The sequence below is a fragment of the Lathyrus oleraceus genome, chromosome 5, assembly GCF_024323335.1.
Source record: "Lathyrus oleraceus cultivar Zhongwan6 chromosome 5, CAAS_Psat_ZW6_1.0, whole genome shotgun sequence".
NCBI classification, from domain to species: Eukaryota; Viridiplantae; Streptophyta; class Magnoliopsida; order Fabales; family Fabaceae; genus Lathyrus; species Lathyrus oleraceus.
In genome coordinates, this window is record NC_066583.1 from 394,764,067 (window position 1) to 394,777,207 (window position 13,141).

General features: G+C 33.9%; 1 protein-coding gene across 1 annotated transcript; it reads left to right on the plus strand.

Annotated features, from left to right (window-relative positions):
- Positions 1–11,406: 11,406 nt before the first annotated feature.
- Positions 11,407–12,491, plus strand: LOC127080962 (uncharacterized). Its single transcript, XM_051021245.1, has 2 exons — positions 11,407–12,294; positions 12,378–12,491. Exons 1-2 carry the CDS (start codon positions 11,407–11,409, stop codon positions 12,489–12,491), a joined length of 1,002 nt encoding a protein of 333 aa, XP_050877202.1.
- Positions 12,492–13,141: the final 650 nt, after the last annotated feature.

A 13,141-nucleotide genomic window follows, 5' to 3' on the forward strand; every position in this document is an offset into this window, starting at 1 on the left:
AGTTTGAGACCTTTATGTATCTTATCCCTATCTTACTTCAGATACACACATACACTATACGTATACATATACCGTATTTTTATACGGAGGGTATTTTTGTAATTTGACTAGACAGATTCTCTAGAATTATTATTTCTGTCTCTCTGTGAATTACAGGTGTCATGTTGGACAAGTACATATGACACGTGGCGAGTTCGTATAGGTTGGAGAGGTAGATAGTGGGACCCATGTGGCAGTGTTTAACTTTGGAGTAATTGGTGTAATGGCACTATCATAGTGTTATTATTTGATTTGATCTTTGTGTATATTGTGCATAAGGATTAGGATTAGGGTAACACTAGACATTTCATAATGCCTTACTTTTTTTTTTTTAAGTTGGTTTGATGAGTTCGTGAATTCAACGATTTTTATTGTTAATAATATTTTTAATAAATAAATATTTTATAAAAAAAAAATTTTAACTTATCTTAGAGACCAACCATCTAAACTTTATTTATTTTCAAAATTGTTGTAAAAAAAATTAATTTAAAGTTTTTTCTAATTATTTTAAATATTATATATTTTTATATAAAAAAAAGTTAAATAAAGTTTTAAAAAAATTAATTGTTGTTTAATAATTTGTAAATTAAGTATAAACTAAAGAACATACCTATTGTGTACTTTTAAGAGTAAAAACTTTGTTTTTCTATTTTATGAAAATGTATTTAACCATGATTTATACCAATATTATTATTTCTAAAAATATGTTTTCTAGAAATAATTTCAGATTTCAAAATTAGGAATGTTGTTCTTTTTTAAACTTTGAAGTATTTTGTCTAAAATTTAGACTAAGTGCATTACACTTTTTGAACTTTTTAGTTATATTTTATTTTAAAGGAAGTAATTATTAAAGCTCTTCAAAAAAAAGGAAACTATTATTTTATCATTATTATACATACATTATATATTGAAAAGAAATATATATTTCCTTTTATTATCTCACTTTTTTATTTGAGATTTAAATTTTATTTTAAATGAATCATAATAATAAATTTATCAAATTAATTTTAATTTTAATTATATTTTTTATCTCCTTACTTTCCTAATTCATGGAATAATTTATCTATTTTAAATTCAATCAATTTTGGCTCTCTAACTTTTTTTAATAAAAATCAATGAAATGTCTATTTTTCATTTTTTTTCCTATAAAATTTTTTAACCAAAGATTTATCACGTTTTAAAATGATATGTTACCAATTTTAAAATGATACCTCATTTAAAAATGGTACATTATCAATTTTAAATATAAAAATTTGAACACATTATCAATTTTAAATATAAAAATGTAAAATTATTAAAATTGTTTGAATTTTAAATATAATTAATTTTATAAATTAGTTAAAATAAAGGATCAAAACTATAATTAAATTTTAATTTTATTCAATTTCGGTATATTTATTATTATAAAATTTTAAAATAAAATATATTAAATTTAAATTTATGTACATGTGGTATTAACTAAATAATACATCAATTAATAAAGAGAATACCAATAAGTACTTAGAGTGCCACATAAAGAAACATATATCATATTAAAAAGGGGTGTTTGCTTGACCAAAAAATGTGTTGTATTAAATTTTTTAAAGTTTCAAAATTGTTATTTTTAATACGATTTTTTTAAAAAAAATATCCTTAGAACATAGGTTAGCTTTATACAAAATAATAATTAATATATATTAAATTTTAAATAGAATTTTTTTAAAAAAAATAAATGTGGTCGTGTTACCATTATTACATGAAAGGTATTTTTTTAATATAATATTTCACTTTCAAACTTTCACTCATTGTTAGATACGTTTGTGGGATTGAGTGTCTAACTTTTGAGTCATTTGTATGCCTTCAAATCAAAATCTACTTTAGTATTTTATATATACTATGTTGAAGAAAACTTTGTAAGGATTATGCTTGTTCACAAATATTAAAGTTATCCAAACAAAATTTTGAATTGTTCACTTTAAACATGTGGTTGTGTTTTACATAGAGGATTACAAGTCACCAAACACATTTTAAAAGGTTTGAATGAAAAAGAGTCCCATGAAGACAACTTTTTTAACATTACCCTATTTTGTCTTTTACATTCCTTCGTTTTAAACAATTATTCTAGTTTATTTCATTGAAAAATCATTTAAAACTTTGGTACAAGTATTTTAATTTTCAAAATCAATCATATTTATAACTATTAAAGAAAACTATTTGTAAGGATCCTTTCTTAGATCTTAATAAGATTTGGATGGAAGACTTCTAATTCTTTTTGTTTTGACATAAATTTATCTTTTTTTTTATGTTGTATTATTAAATAATGAGCCGCCTTCTTTTCTTTATAACGAAGTATCTATTATTTTAAAAATAATAGATAAGAATAAATTATATTTTTGTATAACTTTTTAGATAAAACATTTTGTAAGACTTTTACTTTTATAAAATTGGTAAAATTAAATCACCATTTTGTATAATCTTAAAATCATTTTTTATAAAAACAGAAATAAACAAATGAACATTTTTTTAAAATGCTTTGAGGATAGGTATTTGGTTAGGTAATATCGTTTCTTTAAGTGTTGTTATAATGATGAATTAGATAGTGAACTTTGACACGACGGTTGTTGTAATGCGTCTAATGTTGGAGGTGTACTTGTAAACACTTTGACAATCAAGTCACTGACGATTATAAGTGTGTGAATTAGGGTTTTAGAACAAAATGAACTTGAGACTGGATTGCTCTTTAGTCTTTATAGTAGGACTTTAGGGTTAAGGCCATTGAAACCTTTGTATAGACCTTTGTCTCAAGGTACAAATGTTAGTAGATCATACGGGACTTTGTATATGGCGGTCCATAATGGTTAGCTGACCTTGATCTAGTGTGCTTCTCGGTCAAGTATGTCTTCTAGATCGATCTTCGTCATATGACTTTGGGTGACCTTGTTTCCTATGATTGGGGTCTTAGCCCATACTAGAACATTGATCCCTCAAGTATAGATCGATGGAGTCGTGTTATAGTTTTTTCTCAAGACTTCCTCGGATATGGTTGACCTTTTGTATATATAAGTTATGTCTGTGGTCATTATTGAGTCTTGTATTGAGATGAAAATTTTTTTGTATTGAATGAACTAAAGAGAGAGATAAAAGAAGAAATCTATTATTTAACCTTGTATTACAAAAGTGTTGGGAACTGAAAATATAAGTTGGAAATTCAAAAAGAAATTAGAGGGAAAGTTTGTTATCAAAAACTAACCAACAAATAACTAACTAAGAATCTTAAAACTAATTAGCTTAATAAACTTAAACTAACAAGTGTTTAAACTAGCTAATCTTAACAACCTCTATCAAGCTAAGCATGGTGAGTGTTGATCATGCCAAGCTTGGAAATAAACTTGTTAAAAGTGGATATTGGTAGAGATTTGGTCAAGAATCTGCAAGTTGATCATTAGTGGAAATGGGAAGTAGACGAAACAATATTTATTGAAGATTTTCACTGACCAAATGGCAGTCGACCTCGATATGTTTAGTGCGCTCGTGGAAAACAGGATTATAGGAAATATGCATCATGCTCTGACTACCACAATATAGAATGGAAGTTTAAAACATGTGATATGCAATTCTTTCATCAGAAAAGTCAGCTAAAGCAACTCACATTTAGCAAATGATAGTGCTTTGTATTCAGCCTCAAAATATGACCTGGAAATGGTTTGTTATTTCTTTGCACTACATGATATTAAAGAGGACCCTAGGAAAAAGCAATAACTTGAAATTGATTTTCTTGAATCAAGGTGCCATGTCCAATCAGCATCAAAGAATCCAAGAATTTGTAATTCTGATTTTCTGGAAAATAGAAGACATATGTCAGGGTTGCTCTTTAAGTTACAAGTTACTCTACAAGCAGCATGATAGTGAACCATGGTAGGGTTATGTATGAACTGAATGAGTTGTTGTGTGGCATAAGTTGCGTCATGCATGGTGGTATTGAGGTAGAATAAACGCCCAATTAATCTTCTATAAGCTCTGATATCTTTAAAGGATTTACCGTTATCAATATGTAGTTTAATGGAATAGTCAAGGGGTGTGGCATATGGTTTAGTTCCAAGAAGACCAGATTCTTGTAACAAATCTAGACAGTATTTTCGTTGAGACAAATAAATTTCTTCTTTTGAGTGAGTTACCTCTAATCCAAGGAAAAATTTCAGTAATCCTAAATCTTTGATGCTGAAATTTTTATCAAGTGAAGTTTTGATTCAATCAAACTCTTTTAAAGAATTTCTAGCTAGTATAATGTCATCAACATATATTATGATGGCTGTAAAACTATCATTAGTTTTAAGGGTGAATAAAGAATAATTAGAAATTGATTGTGTGTAGCCCTGCTGGATCAGTAATAGTTAATTTTCCATACCATTTTCGACTAGCATGTTTCAAGCCATAAAGACTCTTCAACAATTTACATACATGATTGGGCTTAGCACAAGGATTTCCTTCAGGGATTGTCATATAAATATCTTCTTGCAATTCTTCATGTAAGAATGCATTATTCACATCAAGTTGGTGCAAAAACCAATTGTGAATAACAGTAGTGGCAAGCAATGTTCTAACTATTGTAAGCTTTGCTACAAGAGAAAAAGTGTCAAAAAATCCAATCCCTTAATTTAATTGTAACCCTTGGCTACAAGCCTAGATTTGTATCTCTCTATTGTACCATCAACTTTGTGCTTAACTTTGAAAACACATTTGTTCCCAATAGGTTTCACATGAGGTGGCATATCAATTATGCTCCAAGTTCCATTTTGGTTCAATGCTTCTAATTCATATGTCATAACTTTGACCTAATGCTCAGACATACATGCTTCTTTATAACTCTTTGGCTCAGTGGCATGTGTGATGGAAGTTGTGAAAACACGATGATATATAGATAAATATGATAAAGGATCAAAATTAGAAATGAGATATAGAACATTGTCGTTTCCTGGAGATGTCTTGCCTTCTGAAGTGTGATATGGATTATAAACATAATCTTAGAGATAAGTAGGTGCATGCTTTGTTCTAACATATCTGGTTTGTGTTGTAGGCTCACACTCGTGATCTATGGTTTCTTGACCTGACTCAATTTTTTTTTTGTTTCAGGATTTGTAAATGGATCATGTTGGTTTATGAATGTGCCATGGGATGATTTATGTGTATTATCCACTAAGGGAGGATTTTAAGCATTTGTAATATCAGATGAGGATGTAGGCTCAGAATTAGTATGAACATGATAGTCCCAAGTGGATGTATTATTACTCAAGTAAGAGAAAATATGTGCGTGATGTGTGAAATGTTTAGATACAAAAACTTCATGATTGTTAATATCATATATAACAACACCATTCATACCATTTTTGTATCCCAAAAAAACACATTTTCTATCTCTAGGTTCAAGTTTTGCCCTATGCATTTGAAGTGTGGATGCATATGCTAATGAACCAAAAACTTTAAGACTATGTGTATCAGGTATACTAAATTCAAGACCATTATCTGATCTAATAATCTTGATTCTAGTTCCATATTGATTTTCATTGAGTTTAACAAAGTTTATAACATGTTGTCTAGTTTTAGACTTGGATTTCATGAGAGTGATCCAAGTGTATCTACTACAATCATCTAAAGTATTTAAAAAATAGGAATTACCATGCAATAATTTCACATCAAGAGGTCCCCAAATGTAAAAATGGACCATGTCATAAGGATGTAATTCTCTATTATTGATAACATTATATGAAAGTTTTCTTTGTCTAGCATAATAGCATCGTTCACAAACATCTTTGTTATTAACTGTAATGAAAGGAAACTTTGAATGTAAAGATAATAATATATTGTGAGACAAGTGTCCTAGTCTAAAATACCATAGGCCCTCTATCAGGAAGTGAAACATTGGCTACTGAAACAAAATTATTCTCAACATCAGCATGCAAGTTCTTATCTCCTAGTGTTGAGTAATATAATACATCCTTTCTTTCAGCAGAAATAGTCATCTTCAATGATGTTTTGTCCTGAATGACACATTTTGAGCCAAAAAATTGGCATTACAATTTTAGAATTCACATGATTTTGAAATAGATAAAAGATTTAAGGAAAATTCAAGAATTAACAAAACATTTGACACGGTAAATCCAGGAGAAAGTTGATTGTACCAGAACGCTTAGCAGATAAAATTTGACCATTTGGAAACCTAACATTAATAGGAACGATTTAAATGTAAGAGTGAAACCACTTAACAGAATCACAAATGTGATCAGTAGCTCCTGAATCAATGATCCAAGAGGCAATGCAAAGAATAATAAGCATTACATGTTGATGGATTACTAGCAGCAACCTGATTTGAATAAGCATGTCCTACAATTTTTCCAAGGCTAGACTTCTGAAGAAGATTCATTAGAACACCAAATTGATCTTGATTCATGTTGAATAGCCATCCTTCATATCAGTGTTGTTTGGGAACAATCCATTTTCACTTCCATCAGAGATAACATTGTGTGCTGTAGATGGGAATTATTTTTGCATGTTATATGGAATTTCATGCTTCTTAAAACAATCATCCCCAATGTGATTATTTTTTCCATAAAACATTTACACACTAGCACCTTATTTGGCTAAATTAAATTTGGACCCAAAGTGTTTAGAATCAACAACATTGATTAGAGATTGAGATTCATCAGTGGGAATATGCAATTGATTTTGCCTCTCATCTTGAATAACCATAGAAAAAAATTTGTTAAGTGGATGGAGAGGATCCATTAACAAAACCTAAGACTTAACTAAAGCAAATTGATCATTTAATACAGTTAACAAACGAATGATATGCAACAATTTGTGATTGGATTTAGCGTTATGCATGGCTTTGAAAGAACACTTAATATGGCAAGTACACATAGGTAAAGGCATGTAGAGATCTAATTCTTCCCAACGAATCTTTAAATCATAAAAAAAATCCAATTACCAATTAAGTTTCTTGTTTGAGGTTGTAGTTTATTGCTGCAATTAAGAGATGTGAATGAGATCACCTTGTGAGAATCGTTCTTTCAGATTCTTCTACACATCAATGGTATTTTCCATGAAAATGATTGATTGAGCAATTGATTCAGAAAATGAATTCATAATCCAAGAACGCATTAATATATTGGATCAATTCCAAGCACAAACAGATGGATCAAAAGAATTAGCTGGAACTCGAAGACTCCCATCAATTAACTCGGGCTCCATTTTACCTCCAAGAGCTCTCTTCATGGATCGAGCCCAAGAATGGTAGTTCGAACCAGTGAGTGTTGATTCTAAGTGTTGGCGGCAATTTTGGTAAAACAAAGAGTGTTAACAAGATGTCATGTGTGATGTCTTAACATAAGATATCCTATGTACCTGCTGGAGTTAAAGAACATATGCAAGCAGGATTGTTTCAGAATGCCACATAAAATAACAAGGCTTCTGATATTGGTTGTACCTGCTGGAGCTTAACTAGAAGACATGTTCTTGCAGGATTGTTTCAGATGATATACACAATGTCATGGTATCTGATATGGCTGTACCTGCTATAAAAAGAAATATGGATTATGCAGGATTTTTCCAGATGTCAGACCCGATGTCATGACATCCTGTACACAGAACATTCAGTATGAATGTCTGGTGTTTTGTGATTGCACAATTAATGGAAATCATTGGTTGATTGAAGATATGGCTAGTTGGCGCATTCTTTCAGGGATTTCAACCAGATTTACTTATTTTCCAGGGAGATCTATACAGCTGTTATAAAAAGATTTGATTGGAAAATAGATTTAGGGTTTTCAAGTTGTCCAATGTTTCTATAAAAGGGGACTCAGAAAACCTGTTTGTACACACAACCAAGACTGAGAGAAATTTAGAGAGAGAGCTAGGGTTTGTGTCTGTAGGTTATTCAAGTCATCCATTGATGATTGAATTGGACTGATTTGTCTTCTTGATCAAAGCTTTGAAGCAAGATCAAGAGTGTGTCTTCTTGATTGAAACTGTGAAGTAAAATCAAGAGTTTGTAATTGAAAAGTATTTTCTTTTCACAAGGATTGTTTTTTAAGATCACGGGTTTGTGATTGTAAGGGAAGTGAGTGGGTTCTCATATCTAAGAGTGCTTAGGTAGAAATTGCACGGGTAGAGATTAGGTGAGAAAGACTGTAACTTGGTGAAGTGTACGGATAGTCTTTGAACTAATTCTATTATAGTGAATTTCCTTCCTAGCTTGGTAGCCCCCAGATGTAGGTGAGTTGCACCGAACTGGGTTAACAATTGCTTGTGTGATTTGCTTTCCAATTCTGTTTAATTATCCATTATTTATAACCAGATATGAGTGTCGTGACATTACCTTCGACATCTTATATCTGATACCAGAATTTAAATTGATATCATAGCAGGCATCCTGCTCTGGCTCTGGGTGAGATCTAGGGAGAATACTTTCTGGTACAATGGAGAGGGATGGAGGATCTGTTCATAGGCCACCAATTTTGGATGGTTCTAACTATGACTATTGGAAACCAAGAATGGTTGCCTTTTTAAAATCCTTTGATAACAAGGCGTGGAAAGCTGTCTTGACAGGCTGGGTGCATCCTGTTGTTACTAAAGAAGGAGAAGCCACTATTGAGAAAAATCCTGAAGAACAATGGTCCAAGGAGGAGGATAACCTAGCCCTTGGGAATTCTAAAGCTTTGAATGCCATCTTCAATGGAGTGGACAAGAACATCTTCAGATTGGTAAACAATTGTGAAATAGCTAAAGATGCTTGGGACATTCTCAAGACCACTCATGAAGGCACATCCAGGGTAAAAATGTCTAGACTACAGCTACTCACCTCCAAGTTTGAAAACTTAAGGATGAAAGAAGAAGAGAATATTCATGAATTTCACATGAGTATCCTTGAAATTGCTAATGCCTCAGGAGCCCTGGGAGAAAAGATGACAGATGAAAATTGGTAAGAAAAATTCTCAGGTCACTCCCCAAGAGATTTGTTATGAAGGTAACTGCAATAGAAGAATCCCAAGACATCTCCAACATGAGGGTAGATGAGCTAATTGGTTCCCTCCAAACCTTTGAGTTAGGGTTGAATGATGGTGTTGAAAGGAAAACAAAGAGCATTGCCTTCATGTCAAACACAGAAGAGGACAAGAGTCAGGAGGGTAATGAAGATCTTGTCAATGAAGTAGCTATGTTGGGAAGGCAGTTCAACAGATTGTTAAAGAAAATGGATGTCAGATCCAAGGCAAATGTCAAAAACATCTCATCTGACATCAGCAATGGAAGAAGAGTAAGGTCAGAAGAAAAGCCCAAAGAAGGAAAAGAAGTAAAGTGCTATGAATGTGATGGGTATGGACACATTAGAACAAAATGTGGCACCTACCTCAAGAAGCAGAAGATGAGTCTTGCCTCCACCTGGCCAGATGAGAGTGATACAGAGGAGGTTGCAAATCTTGTGACTGCTTTGACAGGAAGATGGGAATCTGATGAAGACTCAAGTGATGGTGAAGTAACCTTTGAAGAATTGACATCTACCTACAGAAAGTTGTGTCACAAAAGTGTAGAGCTATGCAAACAGGTTGATAGCCAGAAGAAGGAAATTACTAAACTTGAGAACGAGAAGATAGAATACTTGGAAACCATCTCCAAGTTACAAACAGAAGCAGTGGTTTTGAATACCAAGCTAGACAAAAATCCACAAGCTGAAAATCAGAAGATAGCACAGCTGGAAAGTGAGAAGGCAGACCATGCAAAAATCATCTCAAAATTGAAGACTGAAGTCATGTTTCAAAATTCTAAATTAGAAGAGATGACCAAGTATGTAAGAATGTTAAGCAATGGGTCTGACTCCTTAGACAAGATCCTTCAAATTGGACAAATAACAGGAGACAAATCTGGCATTGGGTATAATAACTCAAAACCTGGGAGTAGTGACACTGGTGCCAAACCTCAAGCCAAACTTAAGTGCATTCAAAAAACTGTGATGTCACATAATATGTCACAGCACCAAAGGAGAAAACAGTTGAAAGGAAAACACCAAAGATGGAGATGCCATTACTGTGGGAAATTTGGTCATCTAAAGCCATTCTGCTATAAACTGTATGGCTATCCTAGGTCTGCTCATCATCAGGATCACCATCAAGTCAGACCCAAACATCACATGCCTATCATCAAAAAGCAATGGGTCCCTAAGACTAATGTCACAAGTCTGATAGCTCACAGTCCCCTCAGAATCTCAGCCAAAGAAGAATGGTACTTTGACAGTGGATGTTCCAGACACATGACTGGAAACCAAGACCTGCTAACTGATCTGCATCAACATACTATAAGTCATGTAACCTTTGGAGATGGGGCAAAAGGTGAAATCAAGGGAACAAGTAAACTTGATTGCCTTGGAGTACCTAGACTTGACAAGGTTCTACTAGTCAAAGGACTAACTGCAAACCTCATAAGCATTAGCCAACTATGTGATCAAGGTCTGAATGTTAACTTCACCAAAACTGAATGTCAAATCCTTGACATAAAGAGTGAAGTAATTATGAGAGGAATCAGGGCCAAAGACAATTGCTACATATGGAGCTCTCAATTGGATTGTCCCTTAAAGTATTGGGTGAGTACAGATGCCCTCAAGAGTGATGAAAAACAAGGCTGGGGAAAATGTCACACAAAGATGTCACACCAGAAGACCAGAGGAGAAAAGGATATGATGGCTCAAAAAACTGAGAGGGTAGACCAAACAGGTGGACATTTGACCAGTCACAGGGAGAATGGAACTGTTGGGACTAAGCCACAAAGGACTCTGTGCAAAAAGTCCAAGGACGATATGGAGAAGATTTGGGTGACACCTGTGAAAGGTATAGAAGATGATAGTAGTTGGGCTCAACTGGGTTGGATGAACCTATTACTGTTTACAGACAATGTTACACATGATGTCATAACATTGTATTTAACTTCCTGAATGCTGAAGTCAGGTCCAAAAATCAGATTCAACACAGATGGACAAAATATTGTTCTAGCTATTGTCACTCCATTAGGAAATGTGTGAAAGACAAATTCAGAAGTCAAGAGGTTGGACTAGAACTAGCAGACGAGCTTGCAAGGAATTTGGGTAAAATTGAATATGAGGAAGGGAAATTAGGGATTTGGACTCTTGAGAAATTATGGCAACTAAAAAGAAAAAATAAAATAAATAAAAATAATGTTTGCCCTTTTAAAAGAAAGAGCCACATTAATGATAAATCATTCCCTAGCTTTGAAAACAATATCTATTCCCTTAGCACACGCTACCTAAACTCAGCAACTGCCATTTCCATTCAACTTCTAAGAAAAGCTCAGTTGGGGCAAAGAAACCTTTCTCAAAAGTCCTTCAACATGTCTCAACATCCATCGCCATCTGGTTCCAAACCCTCCCAACATGCAAAGACTTCATCCATGGAGTTTGTAGATGAAGACATAATGGACGTCACTCCTCTGTGCATGATACCGGGCAACACCACAGGTACCTCCTCCAATGCTGGAGATAAGCAAGGTAATACCTCTGGTAACTCCTCTCTTCCTAAAGACATGTATTACACTGATCGCGCTATAAGGAGACCGGTTACTAGAATACTGAGTGAAGGACATAAAGTTGAAGGGGTCTCTACCCCTCTGTCCAGAAGGGAACCCTTTCCTGAGAGAGAACCCCATGCTGATAAAGATGATGATTCATCTAGATCAGAAAAAGAGGTGGCTGCTGAAGGGCTTTGCTCTCTAGGTAAAACCCTACCTAGCAAGAAACAAAATGTGTCTCAAGGAAATATTATTGATCTGGAGGAAGAAAGCACTGAAGGAGAAGATGATCATTTGGTTCATCTGGTTAAACCTAGCATAGCTAAGAAACTGAAAACTAAGAAAGAAAAAAGCATGGCTAAAATGAGAGTTGCTAGAGTGAAAAAGATTGCAGGAGTAGGACCCTCAAAACCCTGGAGCAAGGTTGAGGTTGGAAAAAGAAAAGAAAGACACAACTCTGATTCTGAGGAGGATGTTAAAGACGATGTCCCAGACATCTCCCCTGCAAAAAGGCAGGTTGTTCAGAAATCTCCTGGCAAGGCTGCTGCTGTCCATCTAGACAATATCTCCTTTCATTTGGAAGATGGAGCAGCAAAGTGGAAATATGTCATTCAGAGAAGAGTAGCCATTGAAAGAGAACTTGGACAAGAAGCTGTAGAGGTAAAGGAGGTTATTGATCTGATCAAAAATGCTGGACTCATAAAGACTGTGGTAACTCTACCCCAATGTTATGAGGGGCTGGTTAAAGAGTTTATTGTTAATATCCCTGAGGATATTCATGATAAGAACAACAGGGAGTTTTGCAAGGTATTTGTAAGAGGCAAATGTGTAAAATTCTCACCAAGTGTCATCAACAAGTTCCTAGGAAGAGGAATAGATGGAGGAGTAGACCTAGAAACCACAGATAATGAGGTCTGTAGGGCTATCACAGCTGGCCAAGTTAAGGAATGGCCTAGTAGAAATCACTTATCAGCTGGAAAACTCAGTGTTAAATATGCCATCTTGCACAAGATTGGCTCAGCTAATTGGATTCCTACTAATCATGCCTCTACTATCTCCATCAATCTTGGAAGAATCATTCATGCTATTGGAACAAGGGTTAACTATGATTTTGGCAAGTTCATATTTGAACAAACCATTAGACATGCTTCTACAAATGCTGTGAAGTTACCCATTGCCTTCCCCTCCCTTATTTGTGGCATTATCCTAAGCCAACAACCAGGGATTCTGAGCACAAGTGACATTCCAAGCAGGAGAAAATCCCCTCTGTCCATCCATTACAAGCTGTTTGAGGGAAGTCATGTCAATGATGTCATGACATCTGCCAGAAGGGAGTTTGCATCTAAAGGAAGCCTGATTGACCAACTAAAAGAGACCTGCAAAGAATTGGACAATGGTATAAGGGTGGCCAAGGCCAGAAAAGAAGCTTTAGAAGTTCTCATCTGCAGCCTGGAAAGGGAAGACACAGAAAAGGCTGATAAGGATTCAAATGCAAGACCTAAAACCCAATCCAGTGGCAACTCTGGAAGCTTGGAAGACTCTGAAGGTGTAGCTGAAG

What these genes read in the sequence shown, in the direction of transcription:
- LOC127080962 (XM_051021245.1), top strand. Translation starts at nt 11,407, where the DNA reads ATGTCTCAACATCCATCGCCATCTGGTTCCAAACCCTCCCAACATGCA. An exon ending in CTGGACTCATAAAGACTGTG is followed by an intron (nt 12,295 to 12,377) that starts GTAACTCTACCC and finishes TAAGAACAACAG; the next exon opens with GGAGTTTTGCAAGGTATTTG.